Source organism: Grampus griseus (assembly GCF_964374135.1).
Source record: "Grampus griseus genome assembly, chromosome: 19".
Taxonomy (NCBI): Eukaryota; Metazoa; Chordata; class Mammalia; order Artiodactyla; family Delphinidae; genus Grampus; species Grampus griseus.
Window position 1 is genome coordinate 14,987,053 of NC_139013.1, and position 23,851 is coordinate 15,010,903.

The 23,851-nt window shown below is 37.4% G+C and overlaps 2 protein-coding genes across 5 annotated transcripts in view; both read right to left on the minus strand.

Annotated features, from left to right (window-relative positions):
* The window catches only part of ZNF260 (zinc finger protein 260), a 37,970-nt gene extending 31,495 nt beyond the window's left edge, over positions 1-6,475 (minus strand). For 2 of the 3 annotated variants that reach the window (XR_014298231.1, XM_082677645.1), the window contains exons 1-2: positions 6,448-6,475; positions 3,751-3,939 (exon numbers count right to left, since the gene is read on the minus strand). The gene's annotated coding sequence lies outside the window, so the exon portion shown is untranslated. The remainder of the gene's footprint in view (positions 1-3,750; positions 3,940-6,447) is intronic. The other variant, XM_082677646.1, reaches the window with a different exon arrangement.
* A 13,616-nt stretch (positions 6,476-20,091) lies between these two features.
* The window catches only part of ZNF529 (zinc finger protein 529), a 30,603-nt gene continuing 26,843 nt past the window's right edge, over positions 20,092-23,851 (minus strand). For both annotated transcript variants that reach the window (XM_082677896.1, XM_082677895.1), the window contains one exon: positions 20,092-23,466. In XM_082677896.1, coding sequence (XP_082534022.1) covers positions 22,067-23,466 — 1,400 coding nt within the window. In that variant the 3' untranslated portion in view covers positions 20,092-22,066. The remainder of the gene's footprint in view (positions 23,467-23,851) is intronic.

Genomic DNA, 23,851 nt, shown 5'->3' on the forward strand with positions numbered 1-23,851 from the left:
GACTAAGAAAATTATGAATATAAAGGCAACCATAAGAAAAAAATATAAACTTTCCAAATTTTCGGGAAGAAAAGACATATATTCAAAACAAAGAAAGATCCTATAGCAAAAGATACAAAAGATAAAAGATGAGGCAGAATTTAAAACAGTTGGGAATTCCCTGGAGGTCCAGTGGTTAGGACTCTGTGCTTTCACTGCCAAGGGCATGGGTTCAATCCCTGGTCAGGGAACTAAGATCCCACAAGCTGTGCCGCATGACCCCCCCCCCAAAAAAATTAAAACAGTATATAAAATAAAATCAGAGAATCAATACCAACCATATTGTTCCTGTCAATAAGTGCAATTGGAATAAAAATAACTATTAAAAGAGCTATGATAGGATCATACAGAAAATTCTCAGGCCTCAAACCAGACCTCCAGAATCAAAAAACCTGTGGGTAGGGCCCAGCAATCTGTATTTCACAAGCCCTTCAGGTGATTTTGATTCATGCTAAAGTTTAACAACTGATATAGCAAAACCCCCCTAAACTATATATATACAAGATATGCATGTAAAACAATATATAAGAAATGGTGAAAATAAAGACTAAAGATAAAATAAAGAAGATAATCATGAATATATAAAATACAGAAATCCAAGATACAAAAACACATTAGCAACTGAGAAGACTACCTCTCAACCTAGGAGATCAAATCCATGAAATATGCAAACATATAAAAAATGGGAACATGAAATAAAAATATGCACTTATTTATAATATAGAGCTAACTAGTTTATTCTGCATCTTGAAAATAGATAGTGAACCATCTTTTAAAATGCTCAGAGAACATTCTCAAAATCAGTCCAAATAGTAGGCCTATAAAATCTCAAATATTCCACAAAGTAGAAAAGAACAGATAAAATTCTGACTAAAAAAAAAAAGTCATAAATTAGAAAAATGAAAATCTTTCACGTGTAAATTCCAAAATCTACTGGCTTGAACAAACTCTTTGGTCAAAGAGGAAATTAAAATAAATTGTGTAATGTTCAGAATGTTATTCAGAACACAATGTATATCAGAACCCAGAACCCATAGAACACATTTGAAAATAATGCATGGAGAAGTTTTAGCATAAATGTTTACATTATTTTTAAAAGAAATAATCATAATAAACATTCCAACTAAGGAATTACAATAAGGAAAAGTAAATAAAAGAAAAACAGAAAAATTAGTAAAGATAAAAGAAATTAATTATTACAAACAAAAATAGAATAATAGATTCATGAGTTGATTCTTAGGGAAAAACTAAAAGGGAATAAAAGCAAAATTACAAAAATAAAAAATGATTATTTGGGAATAAGGATTGTAGAGATTATTTTGCTCAACCCTATGCAAATAAATTTGAAAACCTAGCAAATATAACCTCTGAAAACTGAGACCAGAAAAGACAGAAAATCTAAACAGAAAAATAAACATAGGAAAAAAAGAGATAATCATTCAGACATTTTATCACCCCAAAGTCCCAGGTACACATGGCTTAAGATATGAATTTTACTAAACTTTTAACAAAGTACAGTAATACTATATATTTAAAATTTTCCAATTCTTAAATTCATTAAATTTGCAAAAGCATGATGCTCAACAGATCAGGACTAAGTTCTGTATTACTAATAAGCCAAAAGAAAACACAGAAATTATATCTCCTTGGTAATTAAAGCCCCTTGTATTTTTACAGGGATTATATCAACATCCTTCACACATACTTATCAAAACTGAATTTTTTTAATACATCTTTAATGAAGTATAATTGCTTCACAATGCTGTGTTACTTTCTGTTGCACAACAAAGTGTATCAGCCATATGCATACATATATCCCCCAATCCCCTCCCTCATGAGCCTCCCGCCCCCCCTCCCAAAACTGACTTTTTTATACTGTGAAATGACAGTCCTGAACTGAACTAGGCAACATTGTCTGAATACCAGGCAAAATGGTCCTTTCAACAGCATTTATCTTGTGGTTTAAAAAGTATTTTCAAAGTATAAATCAAAATGCTCTAATGCCAAGCAAACTAAGTGTGCTATAATGCCTGAGTTGAGTAGTTGCAACAGAGATCCTATGGCTTACAAAGCCTAAAAAACTTAATACCTGGCCCTTTACAAAATAATTTATTGACCCCCCTCTCCCCACATACACACCCTAGAGTGGTGATTCCTCTCTCCTCTACCAGGCTGGAACAAGGATGCATTGCTGATCCAGCTTCAACCACAACTAAATGATAAAGAGACACCTGGAAGAAATCTGGATCTTAAAGTACCACAAAGACCAAAGCTACCACGCAAATTTTGACTACTCACCACATAACTGATATGTGACCAAGAAATGAATTCCTACATTCCTTAAACCAGCACATTTTGGGGTTTATTATAGTCACTTAGCTTTACCATGATTGATAACACTTTTTAGTCCAGTTTCATTGCTTTACATATCATGTATCTGCAGATGCCAACTCAACTCAGGCATTGTAGTTTGAAAGTAGTCTCAGACCCTAAGAAAATGAATGAACTTTTTACAAAAACACATAGCAGGGTATAGCTGCCAACCTCTGTTCTTAACAGGTCACCATTTAAACAGAATACATTGAGTTTGCTTAACATTTGAGCATTTTGACATATGTTACAACTCTTCTCAACATAGCAATCACAGTAATCTTGTCACAGTCAAATCATGTCACTGCTCTGCCTGAAAGTCTCCTTGTATACTCATAAAACATTTAGAAGCATTCAATGTTAATAATTGCTGCTTCCAGGGAGCAGAAATGGAGAACTGAGAGCCAGGAATAAGGAGACATATCTATTCTTTTAATTTCTATCAAGTATATGTATTAGAGTTTAAAAATAATAGTACTATTTCTCTTTAAAAGTAACAGGGAATTGAACTAGTAGGAAGTCAGCACTCATTTCCAAGCCTGCATTATTGTTAAAAAGCAGGAGGTGGAGAAGGGTTATACTATGATATCTGGAGGTAAGAAGACAATAAGGAATAAGGATAAGGGGGTAAAATTCAACTCTGAGGTATATAACGATAGAAGGAGGGAGAAATGATAGTTAAATTTTAAAGAAAAGAACCTACGTGCTAGTTTTTGAAAGATTACAGATCTATAATCCTTGGCAAGAAGGACTAAATGAAGGAAAGGAGTCTAGGCATATAGGGAGAAGTAAAAAATGGAGAATGTTAGTGAGAGGGAGAAGCACGAAATTTAGGCTGTAGAAGTCATAAAATTGAGACTGCAAATGAGGTAGAGAGGCTGGCGTCCGGAATAGAGGTTAGAGAGGCACCCAGTCCTCCAGAATCTGAGAAAAGAGCACCAATCCAGGAAGAACAGGTGGAAATGTTACCTAGGTATCTAAAGAATTCCTAGCAATTTTCACTCCAAAGGATGGGGGCTGATAAGAAAATCTCCTCAAAAAAAGTTTCAGGGAATTCCCTGGTGGCGCAGTGGCTGAGAGTATGCCTGCCGATGCAGGGGACACGAGTTCGTGCCCCGGTTCGGGAAGATCCCACATGCCGCGGAGTGGCTGGGCCCATGAGCCATGGCCGCTGAGCCTGCGCGTCCGGAGCCTGTGCTCCGCAACGGGAGAGGCCACAACAGTGAGAGGCCCGCGTACCGCAAAGAAAAAAAAAAAAGAAGTTTCAGATGTTGTAAACTCACTGAATAACTGTAATGAGCTTTTATTCCATTCATACCTGCTGGGTTCTTCCTAACTCACCTGGAGAACACCTCCTTTACATTTCTTCCTCAATCATCCATTGCTCTTCTTGTTTGAACTGGTGACTTTAAAATTCGAAATACTAACATAGGACTTGGATGTTACTGCTGAAGGTCAAAGCAGCATCCCAGAATTCAGGCTGAGCCCTTAGACCCTCAAAGGAGTTGAAGGATAAGGAAAGTTCAGCTCCTGGGGATACAAAAGGAAGCTGGCTCGTGAAAAAGAATAAAGTAACGCTGACCCTTTGGCTTAAAAACTGGAGCACATACATACATGTGAGCACATGGAAAAAAGAGTATTTGTAATTTGCATCTCAGGCCAAACTCATTAAGCCATTTAAAGGCTCCATACATTTCAAAAAATGGGAAACAGAAGCTATCGTATTTTCAGAATTCAGGTTATACAGAGAAACTACAAGACTGAGTTGCTAGAGTTCTCTAGAATCACAACCTGTACGGGTGCCTTTGAGCAGGTGTCACTTGTAGCCTTGCTCCTGATTGAACAGTCACAGTCACACTTTTGAGTATCATAATGACACTTTTCTCATAATTCTGAAGTCACCAACCTTGAGTGATATGGATAAAATATAAAGGGAATGACTCTGAAATAATTCATGAATCAGAGCTCTTAAAATTTTTAGAAGCCTAATATTTTACCTAGGTTATGTTACTCTAGGAGAAATTAAATATTTTAAGCGTCCTATAATTATATGGTCATTCAATTCATTGGTTCAGCAAACATATATATATATTTCTCACTTATTATATGTATTGAAAAGACCATGGTCTCCAATTTGTAATGGGGTATGATAGCTAAAAGGATCATACTTCCTCACAAGCTTGATCCAATGTAGTATGCTTAGAATCTGCCTGGACAGTGCTATTAATTGATGAAAACAGGTAATACAGAAGTGGGAAAGGATGGAGGCAAACTGCAGGAGGAAAGACATAAGTATAACATTCTGGACATAAAGAGTTTGAAGTTCCTATGCAACCTCCAGATAGTGCTGTCTATTAGGCAGTTGGATATATGCATGAGGAGCTCAGGACAAGCCTCAAAGAGGAATGATCATTTGTTAGTCCTGTGTCAGGTGAAGCCATAGCAGTGGAATTTTGTTGCTCATAGAGTTCTTAGAGGTGAAAAAAAATGATCGAAGTCAGAAACTTAAGAACACTAATATTTAAGGGAAAAACAGAAACGTTAAGTCACTAATGGAGGGTTTTTCTTTTTTTTTTTCTTGGGGGGGGGGTTGTTGTTCCTTGGTTTTGACCGGAATTATAAAAATGAGAGAAGTATTATGGAAATCAAGGAAACGTTCAAGAATGAGGCAGTGATAAACACCTGTAAAGGAATGGAGTGAACACAGAAATCTAATTCCTCCATCCCAATTAAAAACGGAAGTGTACAAAACATGCAAGCAAAAATGTGATTCTTATCCGTGCTCTAGCTGCTGCATCCCCTCACAGCTATTTTTATTTTCTGTGTAACTACAAATATACATTCCTATCCCCACTTACTAAAAAAAGTAGTGTATTACACCAAATATACACTTTACTTTCTTCATGTAACAAAATACATTGCAGACTTTTAAAATCTATCTAACATATTGTATATATTTCCATTTGCTCAAGTCTTCTTTTGGGTCTTTCATTAACATTTAAAAATAATCTTCATAAAGGTTTTATACATTTACTGTTTATCCCTAGGTGTTTTATCTGACTTGTTGCTATTGTAAATAAAGTAGTCTTCTTTATAACTATTACTGATTATTTTCTGTACGTATCAAAGCTATTATTTCTATACATGAATTTTTGTACTGTGGTACTTTTCTTTTTCGTTTTATTGAAAAATATGTTAAGTGTGATAAAATACTGGAAGAAATTCTCTTTGTAGATAAAAGAAAAATTTGTTTCTTTACATTTATAAAGGCCATTTCGTTTGGGGAAAACCTGGTCAAATTAGGAGTCAGACTGCCATGCTCACTGACAAACCAGGGAGTCTTAAATCCGTTACTTGATTTCTGCACCAAAGACAGGACAACTTGCTTCCCAATTCCGTCTGTGCTGTGTGCACTAGTGGAAACTACCTCTTAAAGCTATTCCTTAGTCCAGAACTTCTCAAAGCAGCCTTACCAAAATTCCTTCAAAGAATTAAGAAAATTCAATACCTACAGGGAGTCTAGACAACCAATAACAAGTTTCCCGGAAATCTTTCCTCTTTAAAAAGAAACAAAAAAACGAATGCTGATTTTGTTTTCTACTCTACAATGAGTCTGCTTTTAGCCTTCTCCCTTTCTCATCTTTCACAGATACGGATGCTCCAGAGAGATGCATTCTTATCATTATTTTAGAAACTAGAAAAGTGAGGTTTACATGGTACTACCCCACTAAGTTCACAATGCCACCCAAACTCACAAACCTGGAACCATACAGGTTGCAACTCTATAACCCTCTCACACTCCCTCACAACCTTTGTCACCCCCCGGAGAACCCGCCCGTTTCCTTCTGTACCCCTGCCCCCATCCACAGAAGCTTTGAACACTGCACGTCACAGGAGGCGATTCCTCCCCTTCAGTTTCCCCAGCCCGGTAGTAGGCTCCACAAAACCTCCCTTACAGCCTCCCCGACCGGATTCTAAACCCAGAAACCCAGGTCCCGCAACAAGATCTGCGCTTCGCAGAGCCAAAATCAAACTCACCAGCAGACAAAGACGACGAAGCCGAGCCGGAAAGCCTGCGCCTGCGCTTGCGCCTGCGCACTCCAGGCTGGTGAGCATTCCCAGAGGTCTCCTGGGTTCCACCAAGCCTGGGCTCAGTACCGGACAGAAGCAGTTGATGTCGGCCGGTTGTCCTTTTTTTTTTTTTTTTTTTTACTGTGGACTACATTTCCCAGAAGTTTCAGTGGTTCGAGTCGGCTTTTCGAGTCAGCTTTCGTGCTTTCTCAGCTCCACCGTAGTTTGTGGAACTGTCTTCCTGGTTGGGGGAGTAGTGTACGTAGGCCGAGCCTCAGGACTTAGGTAACACTCTACCTTTGCTAACTACATCTGGAAGAGGGCAGTGATGTGCCTTGGGTTATAATAAGCTCAGTTGAAGCACGCCAGGGTGACTCCAACTAGGAGCCACGGTGCAAGGCTACGCCAGGAGCGCCAGAAGACTCCAGGGCGCGATTCGAGGCTGGGGTGGAGTAGGGGTGAGGCAGGGAGTGATTGTGGGGATCTCTTTGGCAGGGCTCAAGCCCAGCGCCATCTTGTCCCTCGCGAGTGCGGCTCTGAACTACATTTCCCAGAGGCCGCCGCGTTCTCCGGCCGGCGGCTCTGAGCAGAGCTGTACGCGAGCCGGGTGTTAGTCTCTGAACTGTTGGCTGGCGCCGCGCACGGCAGATTGGAGGTGAAACGTACAGAGCTCGGGGCGGGGGTGGAGACTGAGTATTAAGTCTGTTCAGGCGGAACGGACGGGGTTGGGGAGGGGAGTGTCGGTTACGAAATTGTGTGTGGCTATGTGTCCCAGTGATGTGTGTGTTATTCTGACTGTGTGTGATACCGTGTGTGTGTAGCTTTCTGTGGATGAATCTCCGTGGTATGATTGTTAATATGTGACCGTGTGTAATACTGTGTGCTGGTGTGGGCTACCTGTGACTGTGTGTCCCTGTGGTGGGTGTGTGGATTGTTTCTGTGGGATCGTGTATTCCTCTTCTGTGCAGGCATAGGGAGCTTTGTTATTGTGCCTCTGTGACTGCGCCCTAGTGGGGATTGTGACTGTGTAGCACTGTGTGCGGAAGGAAGGGGGAGTCTGAGACTGAGGCTGTTAACTTTGTGTCTACTGGTGGGTGTGTGACTATGCAGCACTGGATGTGTGAATTTGGGGAGACTGTGTCAGTTACTGTGTCACATGTAGTCATGTATGAGATACAGGATGGCTCTGCCCCTGTAAAAACCCTGATTATTCTCTATGACGTTGAGGTTGAGATGGAAGCCCGGGTCTCCTCTGATAGCCTTCCCCTGGTCAGGGAGGGGCAAGTGAGCAAGGTGACCTTGTCATCTGGACCTCAAGAAAGGTTTGTTGTCTCCTTGCCCCATCTCTGTTACCGGGCTCAATGGGTCTGTCCCTTGTGGTGCATAGCCAGTGCACACACCAAGTACTTTTGAGTAAAGCAGAAGCATTTATTACTTGTGACAAGTAAGGAGACAGAGAGCTAGCTCTCAAAGTACTGTCTCTCCAAAGCTGGACGGGGAAGTTTTAAACCTGGGGGGCATGCATAGTCCTGAAAGGGCAGGCATGGTAAAGAGATAGAGGTTACTCTAGGTTGCCAAAAACTGCAAGCAAGCAGGTGTTTTGGTTGTTTGTTTGCACTCTAACCTTTTTGAAACATCTGGCGGTTGGAACTTTCTGCAATTTAACAGTTTCTGCAAAACAAAGCACACTTTGGTGTGCTTTAACCCCATCCTTTCCCTACTGCTGCTTAGCTAACATATCCTTCTCCAAGAGAGATCTCCAAGGAGGAGAAAATAATGGTTGTGACATCTAAAAGTCGTACATAAGGTGGCTTGGTATTTTCTCTTTGTTTGTAAAATGCTTTATTTTTTCAGGAGGTGATTTTTTTTCTTTCTTGGCTAACTCCTAACAAAGACCCATGAAGTAAACCGGAACCTACTGTTTCTCTTTGGAAATATCTTCCTTGCATTTATAATTTTAAAAATTAATATGTATGCTGAGTATTCTGATTTTACATATGTACATATATGGAACCATGTAGATACATATATGTACACACGTATATATACACACATGTGTATACATATATATTTTTTAAATACTTTCATTTAAATGACGTTGTAACTTCCCACATAATTGAAAGTTATTTGAGAATATTTTTAATATTAGACAGTGTTGTTTTTTCATGTGTGACTAACCCAAAATCCATTCTCTCCTTTATTGCTATAAAAATCCGGATTTTTGTTTGAAGGGGCAGTGTGCTCAGCTTAACAAAAAACAAATAGGAAGGGAATTCCCTGGTGGTCCAGTGGTTAGGACTCCCACGCTTCCACTGCAGGGGGCATGGGTTCGATCCCTGGTCAGGGAACTAAGATCCTGCAAGCTGCACAGCATGGCCAAAAACAAACAAACAAAAAACATGTTTTAGTTTCCCTTATAGTTGTAAACAAAAGCTGTTAGATTGGATTTCTTAGTTCTTTAAAGGGGTGGGGATGCGGCAGGCTCAGTGGGTATGTATTCTTTTGGCCTTCCTCCTTTCTCCTTCCTGCCTGGAAAGTGGATATAGAGCTGCATATGGAGCAGCCATCTTATAACCATGTACTTACTAGGAAAGGAAGCATAAGAAAATTTATGGTATTATATTAAATGAAAATAGGATTTTAAATGGTATATATTGTATGAAAGTTTTTGGTAAACAAAACAAAATTTACCTATAGGTGCATGAAATGTATAGTAGCATTTTAATTCTTTTCATTGTAATGTGGACTGAAATAAAAACACACGTGAGAACTGTGAGTTTCAGTTTTATTTGGGGACTTACTGAGCACTATACCTTGGGAGACAACCTCTCAGATAGCTCTGAGAAATTACTCTGAAGAGGTGAAGGGGTACACGCAGTTAAGGATACATCTCGGTAGAAGGTTACTGTTAGTCATGAGGAACAAATATCTCAAGTAATGATTTTAGTGCTTTTCTAAGTTTGGGAAGATGCAAGAATCCAAGTTCACTTAAAAATTCTCCTGAAATAATTCTAAATATCTAAAGGCCCATTTTTGCAGAGCACAGAGTGACTCATCCTGAATTCCTTTCAGGATGTAAGTCAGTGAGTATAGTGGCTAAAGGCTTGATTCTTGTAGAACTGGATGGTGTACAACACTTTTTGTTTTACAGTTTCCCCCTTTTGGTCATAAGTTCAACCAAGGTTTGGGAGACATTTTGTGACCAATTTGTCCCATGGTGCTAGGAAGGCTCATTCCTAGGTATGGCGAGGATTTCATTGATGGGCCACTCAGTGTGCTGTTACTGGACTAGGCATTGTTAATGGTAGTCATAAAAGTTTCTGTACCATCTGTCTTACTAATCTGTTATGGTCTAGGAAATGATTCCCTCTTGCTGCTTCTTCCCATATCTAGGGTTACACTACTACAATCATTTTGATCTTATATGTATATTTAAAACTATATTTAGTTAATTGTTTCAGGTTGCTTAGTCATCATTATCTTTATTGGAGGCTCAGTCACATTTGGTAATGCAAAAAACAATAATTTTATAAAATAGGCAGAGTATAAATAATACAGCTAGTAGCATTGATAAGATCATAAGTAAGAATTTAAACCAAGAGCTTCCATTAGGTGTGGCCCAGTATATCCCCAGTCATCTGACCCAGTCTGTTCCTTACCAATCGCTATCTTTAAAGGTAATGATATATAAGCATTGTTCATAAGGCACTAGCCCAATTTCCTAGTGTTATTAGGATGGTTACCTTTAGTATGATTTAATTGTTCCCAGCAAAGAAATTGTTCCCTTAAACTTAAACAACCATAGCCTGGTATTAGCCATATAAATCCATCCCATGACTGAGGGAGGGTCCCTCCTAATAATCAGGAGTATATATTCTTTCACTGAAATTAGCTCATTTCTCTGAGCTTGAGTAACTTTAAAATTCGTATTTATGTCCAGGGTCAGAGCAAGTATGATTGGTTGGCCAACTGAGGGGGTCCCATCTAGTAATATCAATAGTGGCCCAAAGACAACTATAACTTCTTTCTTCTATAATAAATTTCCTAAGGACTATCCAATCATTGTCTTGGAGAGGAGAAATCCACCAAGGTAACCCAAAAGTACTGGACATAGGTAAGTGACCATAAGCCCAACAATTAGATTAAGTTTTAAACTCTGTGTAGAATTTTGCCTGTAATAGAAAACATTTGATTCATATGCAGAAGTCCAAGAGATCACTATAAATAATCATACAAGTCAGGTCTAGCATCTTGGGATAGCTATTTCTGATGTTGTCTTCTTGTCCTGGTGTGTCATTTCCTCTCTGTTTGAGCATTGCTTTAAGGTGAGTTTGAGGTCAGCAGTCCTCTATATAGACCAGTACAGTGTAGGGGCCCATTTTAAGTGGGAAATATGATTCTAAGAGTGAATTTCTTCACTTTTGCTGCACATCAACTAGTTTAAGGGTCCTTTCATCTAGGTTGGAGACAGTCCTTTAAATCAGGGGTCCCCAACCCCTGGGCTGCGGACCTGTACTGGTCCGTGGCCTGTTAGGAACTGGGCCGCACAGCAGGAGGTGAGCGGCTGGCGGGTGAGTGAAGCTTCATCTGCTGCTCCCCATTGCTCCCCACTGCTCTCATTACTGCCTGAACCATCCCCCTTCCCCTTCCCACCCCATCCGTGGAAAAACTGTCTTCCACAAAACCAGTCCCTGGTGCCAAAAGTGTTAGGGACTGCTGCTTTAAATGATGCTTCTTCATATGTATATAATCTCCTGGTTGTAGGTCACAGGGCATCTGATCTTCATCTAAAGATAGACTACTGTGATAAGCTTCAGAAACAAACCTAGAATGTCTTTTAATAATTCAATTAAACTTTTGTAATAACACAACGTAGTAACAAGGAGTCATCCAGGAAGTGAGTCTTAGGTAGTAAACACAAACCCTCAGAAGCAATTAACAACACTAGAACTTAACATAAAGTAATATCACTAAACCATAATATTTCTCTCTAAAATTATGCTGATTTCTACCAAAGATAGTCAAATTAAGACTAATTGTTTGCAAAATAAGTTTGGTTTCAATAAACTTAGCCTGATTATTCACATAAGTGTAATTCATCCTACAGGCTCTTTTAAATTGGCTGTGCTGGAACTTTTTATAAGGAATCTCAGATTGAACTTTTAAAAGGCCTCTTAAGGCCAGGAAAGCCCTGCCAAGGACTTGCCACCTGTGATGGGTATAGATTTGGATGAATTCCTCCCTTCTCAGTGTCCCCAAAATAACTCAAAATTCCTGTACCCGTCAGGAGGTGGCCTTCCTTATTTACCTGGTAAGGCTGCTGGGAACCTAGGAGTTTCCAATTTCTGGAGGGATCAGGTAGAAAAGATAAATGTTTCTACTCTGCTTACAAAAGTATAGTTTACCAAATTGCTGTCAGTTATAATTAGCTTAAGGGGGAGTGTTTCCTTATATCTGGAAAACAAAGATTAAAAGCCAGTAATATTTCAGACAAAAAAGTCATAAAAACTATCATTCAGCCCTATGTAGCTAATTCTTTTTGATCTTGCTCTTTTGTTAACAGTTTTATGAAGCCATCAGGGTTTCCATTAGAATTCTTTAATTTCTTACCCAGTTCAGTGGTATGATGTAAAAATTATCAGAAACCTGTACTGGTCAAAAGGTCCTTTCTATGGATCTTATTGAAGATGAAGCATTTTTATAAAAGCATCAGAGTACAATAACTGCCTATAAATGACAAAAGACTTAAAAACGCATGGTCAAAGATCTGATTACAATGCAATTGGCAAAGAAACTTGGTTACTTCTGTGACATAGAACAATTAAAGATAATAACTAGAATTATGACTGATAACATTATACTAGAACATACCAGACTTTTAGGAATTCCATGTAATTTCTAGAATAGCTATATTAATAACATTTATCCATACAGTATATCCTAAGAGGGTTTATCACCATTCATTTGATAATGCTTCCCATGTTCTTTAATATACCAAATAAGCCTAATTAGTTTAATATCTTTCTCTGGTAAGGAGAGAAAACAAATCTCTTGAGATGTTCCAGGGGACCTCTGGAAAATGTCAAGTTTATTTCAGGTCAATAACACTTCATTTAGAGGTTGATTTTTGGAAAGTTTGTCAAAAACATCAAATAGGATTATAGGTGCTGTGAAACAATACTTTTTCACTTAACTAAAGCGAAAATAAAAGACTTCAAAGGCAAATACAGATAGTTACAACAGATTACTTAAAAGGTAAAGAAACTTTTATAATCTGTTATTAAAGCAGATCATTATTCCAGGAAAACTTTGTCCTCTTAACAGAGAGGGAAACAAATTCTAGTTTTGCACCACCTTACCTTTAATATTAAAATTCACTTACTCAATTAAATTTATTCTAATCTTAGTCCTGATCACACATTAAACTCTTTGCCCAGGGTTTCTTCTCCATTACCTTCTATAATTTCCTTTTTATCTCCAGATTTTTTCCATTTCTCTTCTATCTGACCTCTCTTTCAGACAAAATTACTTTCTTTTCCCTTAACAAAATGTATTTCAATTGCTTATACCTTCTTTTTCCTTGCTTACAAGGATATTTCCTAATTAATTTTTTTAAAATTTATTTTTGGCTGTTGGGTCTTCGTTGCTGCGTGTGGGCTTTCTCTAGTTGTGGCGAGTGGGGGCAACTCTTTGGTGCGATGTGCGGGCTTCTCATTGTGGTGGCTTTTCTTGTTGCAGAGCACGGGCTCTAGGCGCATGGGCTTCAGTAGTTGCAGCACGTGGGCTCAGTAGTTGTGGCATGCGGGCTCTAGAGCGCAGGCTCAGTAGTTGTGGCTCATGGAATTAGTTGCTCCGTGGCATGTGGGATCTTCCCGGACCAGGGTTCGAACCCATGTCCCCGGCATTGGCAGGCGGATTCTTAACCACTGTGCCACCAGGGAAGCCCCAGAAGTTTTTAATTTTAATGACATCTGACTTATCAAGTTTTATTTTTCAGGGACCATACTTTTGGTGTTTCTAGGAAAAATCATTGCCAAACCCAAAGTCACCTAGATTTTCTCCCATGTTATCTTCTAGAAGTTTTTGTGTTTTTGTTTTTTTTAGTTTTACACTGTAAAGTTAGGCCCATGATTTATTTTGAATTTTTTTTAAGTCGTAAATCCTGGTCCAGATTCATTTTCTTAATGTGGCTATCAAGTTGTTCCAGCAGTATTTGTTGATTGTTACATTTCTCTGTTGATTTGTCTTTGCTGTCTTGTCAAAAATCAGTTGGCTCTATTAGTTTGGATCTATTTCTGAGCTCTCTATTCTATTCCATTTATCTACTTGTCTGTTCTTTTGCCAGTACACACTGTCTTGATTACTGTGTCTTTATAGTAAATCTTGAAGTTGATAGTGTTAGTCCTCCAACTTCTTCATCTTCAGTATTGTTTGACTATTCTGGGTCCTTTGTCTTTTCATATAATCTTTAGAATCAGTTTGTCAATATCTACAAAATAACTTGTAATTTTAATATAGCATTGACTCTATAGGTCAAGTTTGGAATACCTGTCATATTAACAATATTGGGTTATGCACATAGAATTTTTTAATATTTATGAACATAGAATACTAATTTATTTAGTTCTTTGATTTCTTTCATCAGAGTTTTCTAGTTCTTCTCATATATCTCTTGTACATATTTTGTTAGATTTATTCCTCAGTACTTTTTTGGTTCTAATTAAATAATTATGTTTTTAATTTCAAATTCCTATTTTTCATTGCTGGTGTATAGGAAAGTACTTGACTTTTGTACATTAACCTTATGTTTTGCAACCTTGGCTATAATCACTTATTAGTCCCATGAGTTTTTTGAGCATCCTTCAGGATTTTTACACATTCAACCATGTCATCTGCAAATAGCTTTATTTCTTACTTCCCAATCTGTATACGGTTTCTTTTTCTTGTTGCATTAGATAGGACTTCCAGTACAATACTGAATATGAGTGGTGAGAGAAGATATCCTTCCCTTGTTCCTGCTCTTAGAGGGAAAGTCTTTAGTTCCTCACCATTAAATATGATGTTACCTGTTAGTTTTTGGTAAATGTTCTTATCAAATTGAAGAAGTTTCCCCTATTTCCAATTTCCTGAGAGGGTTTTAATAATGAATGAGTATGGAATCTTTTCATATGCTTTTTCTGCATCTATTGATATGATCATATGATTTTTCTTCTTTAGCCTGTTGATATGATAGATTAATTGCTTGATTTTGAAATATTGAGCCAGTCTTGCATGCATGGGAGAAATCCCACTTGACTGTGGTATGTAATTACTTTTCTACATTTGTTGGATTTGATTTTCTAATAATTTGTTGAGGATGTTTGCTTTTATATTCATGAGAGATATTGGTATGTAATTTTCCTTCCTTACAATGTCTTTATCTGATTTTGGTATTAGGGTAATGACAACATCATAGAATGAGTTAGGACATCATTCTATTTTCTGGAATAGATCACAGATAATTAGTATTTCTACCTTAGACATTTGGTAGAATTCACCAGTGAAATCATCTGTGCCCGATGCTTTCTGTTTTGAAGGTTGTTATTCATTTCCTCTAACAAATATGGACATATTCAGATTATCCATTTTTGTGTGTGTGTTTTGGTAGATTTTGTCTTTTTTGGAATTTGTTTTGTAACTCATCTAATTTGCTGGGATACAGGTATTCATAGCATTTCCTTATTATACTTTGTATTTCTGTGAGGTTGGTAGTTAAGCCCTCTTTTTCATTCTGGATTTTAGTACCTTCTCCCTTTTTATTTTCATGGTGGTTTTAGCCAAATATTTGTCATTTTGTTGATCTTTTACTTGATCTTTAAAAATTTTTTGACTGTGCTATGCGGCATGTGGGATCTTAGTTCCCCAACCAGGGATCAAACCCACGCCCCCTGCACAGAGTCTAAACAACTGGATCACCAGGGAAGTCCCTTGTTGATCTTTTAAAGAAACAAATTTTGGTTTCATTTATATATTTTTTCTATTATCTCTTCCATTTATTTCTCATTTATTCCTTATTATTTCCTTCCTCTTCTTGTTTTAGGTTTTTCCCCCTAGCTTCTTAAGCTGCAAAGTTAGGTTACTGATTTGAGATTTTTTTTTCTTTTTTAAAATATAAGCATTTACAGCTATAAATTTACCTCTATGTGCTGCTTTATATGCATCTCATTAGGTTCATTTTCATCTGAAAATATTTTTTAAATTTTCCTTATTTTTTGTTTGACCCTTAGGGTTAATTAGTAATGTGTTTAATTTCTAAATATCTGTGAATTTTTCAAATTTCTTGGATTTCTAATTTAATATCATGTGACTGAAGGATATATTTTGTATGACTTTAATCCTTTTAAATTTATTAAGATTTGTTTCATGTCTCAGTGTGTTTTATCCTGGAGAATGTTTTATATGTATATGCTTGAGAACAATGTGTATTTTGCTCTTATGGGGTGGAGTTTCTATTGATGCCTATTATCTAAGTGATTCATAGTTTGTTCAAGTCTTCTATTTTCTTGTTGACCATCTACCTAGTTGTTCTAGCTGATACTGAAACTGACTTTGAAGGCTCTACCTATTGTGAAATTGTCAATTTTTGCTTCATGTATTTTGGAGCTCTGTTTTTATGTGCATTCCATGTTTATTTGGGCATTTTTATATAGTAACTTTAAAATCCTTATAATTCCAACATCTTTGTCATCTTGGTTTGTTTTGGTCTTTTTTCATTCAAGTTGAATATTCCTTGTTCTTGCTAGGATGAGTAAGTTTTGACTGTACCCCAATGATTTGGGTTATAATCTTATGACACTCTGGTTTCTGTGTAAATCTTGCTACTTGTTGATAAGCAGGAATTTAGTCATGGCTCTGTTTACACACATAGTATTTGGAGCCCCCACTGGCTGGAAAGGGAAAGGACCTTTGTTACTGCTTCATTGGAGTGATAATTCACATATTGCCCCTGTAAATGCCTGTCAGTGCCAAGTCGCAACAGTAGTCAATGCCCCAGTTGTACTTACACCCTCCCAATGCATCTGCCAGCCAGGAAATGAGGTGTGCTTCATGGTTCTTGGACTAGGTTGGCAGTCAATGCTCTAATCACATACATGATCTTTATAGATGCCCATTATTGATGGGCCAGGATGGCAGTCAGGTCTCTGCTCACACACACAGCGCCTGCATATGCCCATTGCTTGGGAGAAGAGGCATTACTGCTGGGCTGGGATCTTAGGCTGTGCACACACAAGGCCTCTGCAGATGCTTACTGGCAAGAAGGGAGGATGGTGCTGCTAGCTGTTTGCATAATAGTGTGAAAGATTGGCATTTTTAAAGTATTCAGCTAATGCAGAGTTGGCATTGTCAATAGGGTATTGTTCTGCAGGGCAGCAACCTTCTCAGCCCTTTGGATAGGAAAAGCAAGCATACCTTGTGTGTTTTATTTTTTTGTTATTGTTTGGTGTTTTGGTAGTTGTTTGCACCTGCTGGTATTTCTAATTTCAAGTCTCTGGTGCTCAGATAGGAATATATGGGGAGACAAAAACAACAAAACACCCAGTCTTCTGCCAGGGAACTCACCACTGGGCTGGGTTGTTATTCGAATCCCAAGGTCAATAGAGTTGGCCTTCATTACTCCAACTTTCAGATTCTTAAGTTTATTTCATGTATTTTTTCCATGGATTTTAAGTCTAATAAGTGGAGAGTAATAGGGCAAAATGTGTTTACTCCATCATGTCCAGAAGTATGGTTTCTTATCTTTGCTCTTTTGCACATACAGGATATTTCTCCCCCTCCCTGCTTCTAAGATTTTCTCTTTGGCATGGATTTTAATCAATTTCGTTATGATTCCCTTGGAGTAATACCCCCTGTCCCCCATGTTTCTTGTGATTGGGATAGGTTGAACTTCATGGACCTGTGGGTTTATAATTTTCATGAAATTTGGAAAGTTTTCAGCCATTATTTTAATTAATTAATTGATTGACTGATTGATTTTTGGCTGCATTGGGTCTTTGTTGCTGTGCGTGGGCTTTCTCTAGTTGTGGTGACTGGGGGCTGCTCTTCATTGTGGTGCACGGACTTCTCATTGCAGTGGCTTCTCGTTTCAGAGCATGGGCTCTAGGGTGCATGAGCTTCAGTAGTTATGGCATGCAGGCTCAGTAGTTGTGGCTCACAAGTTCCAAAGCACAGGCTCAGTAGTTCTGGTGCATGGGCTTAGTTGCTCCACAGCATGTGGGATCTTCCCAGACCAGGGCTTGAACCCGTCTCTCCTGCATTGGCAGGTGGATTCTTAACCACTGCACCACCAGGGAAGTCCCTCAGCCATTATTTCTTCAATTATTTTTTCGTCCCCTGCCCATTCGTTTTCCTCTCTTCTAGGGATCTCAATTACACATAATTAGGCTAGCTGAAGTTGTCGTACAGCTCTCTGATACTCTTATTTTCTCAGTCTGTTTTTCTGTTTCAATTTATATAGTTTTTATTGCTATGCCTTCCAGTTTACTAATGCTTGCTTTTGCAATGTTTAATCTATTAATCCTAGCAACTGTATTTTTATGTCTCAGACATTGTTGTTTTTACCTCTAGATTTGTTTGGGTCTTTTAAATATTTTCCACATTGGTACTTAACATGATCAATCTCTCTTCCTTGTTGGATATATAGAATATAGTTATGACTTTTGTATTGTCAGTATCTATTATTAAATACAAAATCTATTTTTGTCATTTCTAGTTCTGGTTGTGGTTCTATTGATTTTTTGCATTATAGTCATGTATGCCTGCTTATTTACACTTCTGGTAAAATTTATTTACTACAGACATTATGAAAGTTACCTTCAATGTGCTTGGTATTTTTGCATTTCTATAAATATACTCAAACTTTGTTCTGTAATATACTTATGTTACCTGGAAACAATTTGTTCAAGATTTGCTTTAAGCTCTGCTAGGTGGGACTAGGAAAGCCTTAATCTAGTGCTAACTCGCCTATCTACTGAGGCAATAGCTTTTTGAGTAATCTAACCAGTGCCCTATAAATTATGAGGTTTACCACTCTTGCTGATGGGGACACAAACTATTCCTGGCTCTGTGTGAGCTCCAAGGATTACCTGTGCTCTTAAGCATTTCTTTTGCTGGCCTCAGGTGGTTTCCTTGATCCCATGCACTGATGAGAACTTGGCTCAATACTCTGCCCTGCAGACTCTAGCCATCACTGCCTCCCTGGACTCTCAGCTCCATCTTGTCTACTTAGGGAGATTACAAAGCGCCCCTTGTATTCCCCCTCACAGTGCTGAGGTGTGGAAATGCTCTCTAGGCAGTAGGCTGGGTCAAATGTGTGGATCACATTTGTTTATACTACTTTCTTAGGCATTACCATTGTGTTGCCTGGTGTCCAATGTCTGAAAACCTTTATTTCTCATATTTTATCTAGTGTTTTGTTATTTTAGGCAGGAAGGTAAATCCTGCCTCTATTATTCCCATTTTGACTGGAAACAGAGTATTAAAAAAATAAATTCTGTTCTTAAGAATTGAAAGAAGAAAAAAAAAAAAAAGAATTGCAAGAGGACTACAGAGTTTCCATATGCCCTTCTCCCAGTTTGCCTAATACTAACATTTTACACTACTGTAGTATAATGATCAAAACCAGGACATTAACATTGGGAACAATACTATCATCAAATGACAGGTTTGATTGAATTTCATCAAGTTTTCTCTGCTAATGTTCCAAAAATTGAATCCACAATCCAGCATTGTATTTAGTTCCCTTGCCTTTTATGACCTAGAAAAGTTATGAACTTTTGGAGTATTGGGCAAGTTATTTTACAAAAGGGTATTCATTTTGGGTCTACCTGCAGTTCCTTCATTATTAGAACATAGTTACGCATGTTTTGGTGAGAATACTACCCAAGTGTTTGCCCTTCTTAGTGCATCACCTTGATGCCAGTGTCTCATTGTTGGTGATTATTCGGTTAAAGGTGTGTGTGCAATGTTTTATCTTTGTAATTAAATACTTGGGAGAGATACTTTGAAACAATTCTAATATCCCATTTTTTCCTTATACTTTCACCTTCAACTCTTACCATCCATCAATGGATTTTGTATATAATTACCACTATTATTATGGTGATTTCCTATTTCCCTCATTCCCTTTACATTTATTAATTAGAATTCTTCACCATTAAATTGAACCAGAATCCTTTCCTTGCAGTAGCTAATTTTATGGTTCAGGACAGCAATAAACAGGATAGGTCTGGAACATCCCCTTGTATTTGGGGAAAGAACCCAAAGCTTCCAAGTAGGCTAGGGAAAATGTGGAAAGGATAAAGGAACAAATGAAAATGGAAAGGAATAAATTTTATCAATTTGAGCACCAAGAAAAAGTACCAAATGTTACATTTTGGTTTATCAGATTAGCAGTCTGTGAAATGACAGGAGTTCATAACAAAATTCAAAGGAAAATGTTAATGTAATGTGACCAAAATATTAATGTAATGTGAACAAAATGTAGCTGTAATTACAAATAAGGGAGACAATAAGGATGTGTTGTATTTTTTTTTCATTTATTCATTAATGATTCAAAAAATAAGTGTCAAGCCACATGGTTATTTTATTTCTGTCATTAATTTTAAGTCCATATATAAGGTTTGGATAGCTCATTGTTTTAGTTTGTTCGAGCAAGCAAAAAATATTAAAAACACACAAAGAAGAGTAGGGCAAGTAGCTCTGGAGTACTGTGCAAGAAGAGGGAAATTAATCAGCATTGATGGTAACTCAGAATAACCAGGTAGAGTAGGATATAAGAGCAAATCAGCAGTGTGGTCACATGACAGCTCAGTAAATAGAGTGAGCTATTAATAACAACATTAATAATTATAATACAATTGAACTATTTCAAAGATATGAAATAGCAAGTATCCTAATAAGGGTAACAACAGAGACCCATTCTTTTACTCTGTAGGACGTGAATGATCTATCTGTTACATACTTTTAATAACTGCTAACTTAAGTAAATTACTAATAAGGAATATGTAAAGAAAACATAGCTCAGTATACCCAATGAGAAAACCTTACTTACTATTGCTGATCATGCAAAACTGGGCAAGATACCAATCTCAAAAGTTAAAATCTAATGAATGACAGTGATGTAAATGTATGTAAATATAACAGGTAAATTTTCTTATAAAAATCAATAACCAGTGGCTTTTGATCACTTTGATTATATAACCAGGTCAACTGTCATAAGAAAGAGGTGATGAGTAGCTAAGATTTGCAACCTTATTAACTGTCTCATTTTTTTGTTGTTGTCTTTTCGTTTTTCCTGAGTCAGGGGAGATTGCTAAAATCAAAGGTCTACTGATTTTCCAACTGCCAAAACACAGTAAGACAACCCTGAACGGAATAAAAAGGAAAATTATAAATAGATACAAAACCCAATTGAAGCCATGGTAAATAGCAGCATTGTAAACCCTCTTGATTTTAGTGACCAGTTTATAATCATTGCAATAGCTGTAGGTTTTCTCCTACTTTTAAAGCTGCCTAACAAATTTAAGAGATGTAAGATTGGGTTAGAATATTTTATGAAATATTTTAAATGCTCATTTCATTTGGATGCCTACTGGTACTGCCTAGAGGTGAAAAGACTCCTTAAAGGAATTGTGTTGCAAAAGGTATTTAGGGAAATCTGTTGTGTCAAAACAAAATAGAAATTCAGAAAGAATTCAAACATTTGATGACAATGGAGAAGTTAAAACATCTACCATTAAAACAAAATCAAGAGAAAACAAAACAAATCTACACAAACACCTTGCAGGACCACAAAACTTTAAAACCACATAGTGTCTGGGGGTTCTAACTCCCTGGAGAAGATAAGTATGCCATATAAAACAGGCAAAAAATTAGAATGCAAAAGATATATTTGAGCAATATTACAAATCACTAAGCCAAAAACAATAAATAGCCAAAAACACAAACACCAAAAGTAACTGTAAGCAAAACATCCCTGGACAAGAAACTCATATGAGGGCTTCCCTGGTGGCGCAGTGGTTGACAGTCCGCCTGCTGATGCAAGGGACACGGGTTTGTGCCCCGGTCCGGGAGGATCCCACATGCCATGGAGCGGCTGGGCCCGTGAGCCATGGCCACTGAGCCTGCGCATCTGGAGCCTGTGCTTCACAACAGGAGAGGCCACAACAGTGAGAGGCCCGCGTACCGCAAAAAAAAAAAACTCGTATGAAAATAACTCAAATAATTAATAATTAGGAAAATACATTTCCCATTTAAGAAACGGATTGATAGGCATCATCCTACATAAACGGATATTCAGAATGTTAATTGATATAAAAAGGAGAAATATTTGGTGATATTGAACAAAGCTGAAAGTATATCTCACTTATGAATGAATAATTCTAGTTCTAGAGTGGCCATAAAGTCTGGAAATAGATTTAATTGAGGTAGAATCTCTGCGATAACTTCTACTTAAATACACATATTTTTCCAATGAAACTCAGAAACAAATGGGCTTTATATATGTCTTTCATTCAAAAATCTTCTCACCAGTACAACTTGTTCAATGTCAAGTAAGTTGCCTGCCCACTCTAAAGGCATTCCCACATTCCTTACATTCATAGGGTTTCCTACTATTATGAATTCTCTGATGTTTTGTAAAGGATGAACTATGTCTAAAGGCCTTCCCACATGCCTTGCATTCGTAAGGTTTCTCTCCAGTATGAATTCTCTGATGTTCAGTAAGGGCTGAACTGTGTCTAAAGGCCTTCCCACATACCTTACATTCATAAGGTTTCTCACCACTATGAATTCTCTGATGTTGAATAAGGGCTGAAGTAAGTCTAAAGAACTTTCCACACACTTTACATTCATAAGGTTTCTGACCACTGTGAATTCTCTGATGTCGAGTAAGTTCACTACCTACTCCAAAAGCTTTCCCACATTCCTTACATTTATATGGTTTCTCACCAGTATGAATTCTCTGATGTCTAGTCAGGGATGAACTGTTTCTAAAGACCTTTCCACATGCTTTGCATTCATAGGGTTTCTTACCACTATGAATTCTCTGATGTCGAGCAAGTTCTCGACAGACTCCAAAAGTCTTCCCACATTCTTTACATGCATAAGGTTTCTCACCAGTATGAATTCTCTGATGTTCAATAAGCTGTGAACGAATTCTAAAGACCTTCTCACATTGTATACATTTGTATGGCTTCTCACCAGTATGAATTCTCTGATGTTCAGTTAGTTGTGAATGAAATCTAAAGTCCTTGCCACATTCCATACATTTGTAAGGTTTCTCATCAGTATGGATTTTCTGATGTCTAGTAAGTTGTGCATGCACTCTAAACGATTTCCTACAGGAAGTGCATTCATAGGGTTTCTCACCAACATGAATTCTTTGAAGTGCAGTGATTTTTTCAATTCTCCTAAAAGTCCTTCCATATTGCTTACATTTATAGCAGTTCTGATCATCACAGTGTACACTATGGTCTTCACAAAAACTAAATGCATTCCCACATTCCATACATTTACAAGGTTTCACACCAGTATGAATATTCAGTTGTAGGGTATGTGGGTCATCTACTCCAAAGGTTTTCCAATATCTACTACGTTCAGAGGTTTTCTCAGTATATATTTTCTCATATTCATCAAAGTTTAAGTCACAACTAAGGACCTTCCCATATTCCTTACAGGGCTTCTCACTATCATGAATTCTCTGATGTAATGTAAGAGATTTATGATTTTTGTAATTGGGTACTTTTTCAGAGATGATTTTCATTTGACTGAAATATCCCACTTCAGGTCTTTGCACTTCAGTCTTCCTTTTGCTTTGCCAATCATTTCTGACAATGGAGTTCTCAAGGCCAACTAATTTACTACTTTCTATTACTTCCCACTGAGAATCATTTTTTTCAATGTCCTTCTCTGTAGATAAAGTCTTTTTGTCACACTTGGATTCCAAGTCTGAAAGAAAGGGAAAAAACAATTTCTTTTTTCATGTGTAACAAAGATAAAATAGTTATAAAATGCACAGGAAAAAACTGAAAATAATTCACAGTATAAGTGAATGATTAAAATACTGTTATGAAGTTTGAGGAAAGGTAAAGAGAACTCAGAGAATGTTAAGAGTATAACATAAGGTTGTGAGGTTTGTGCTAAGAGAAATGGATTAAGTCAGTGGGTCTGAAATTTTGGTGTTGATCATCACCTAGTAAGCTTGTCAAGTACTGATGTTCATGAACTAATCCAGATAAACTGAATCAACACCTATAGATGTGGAATTTAGTCATCAGTATCTTGTAGAGATACTGCAAATACAGATCACAATTTGATTACTGATACATACTAA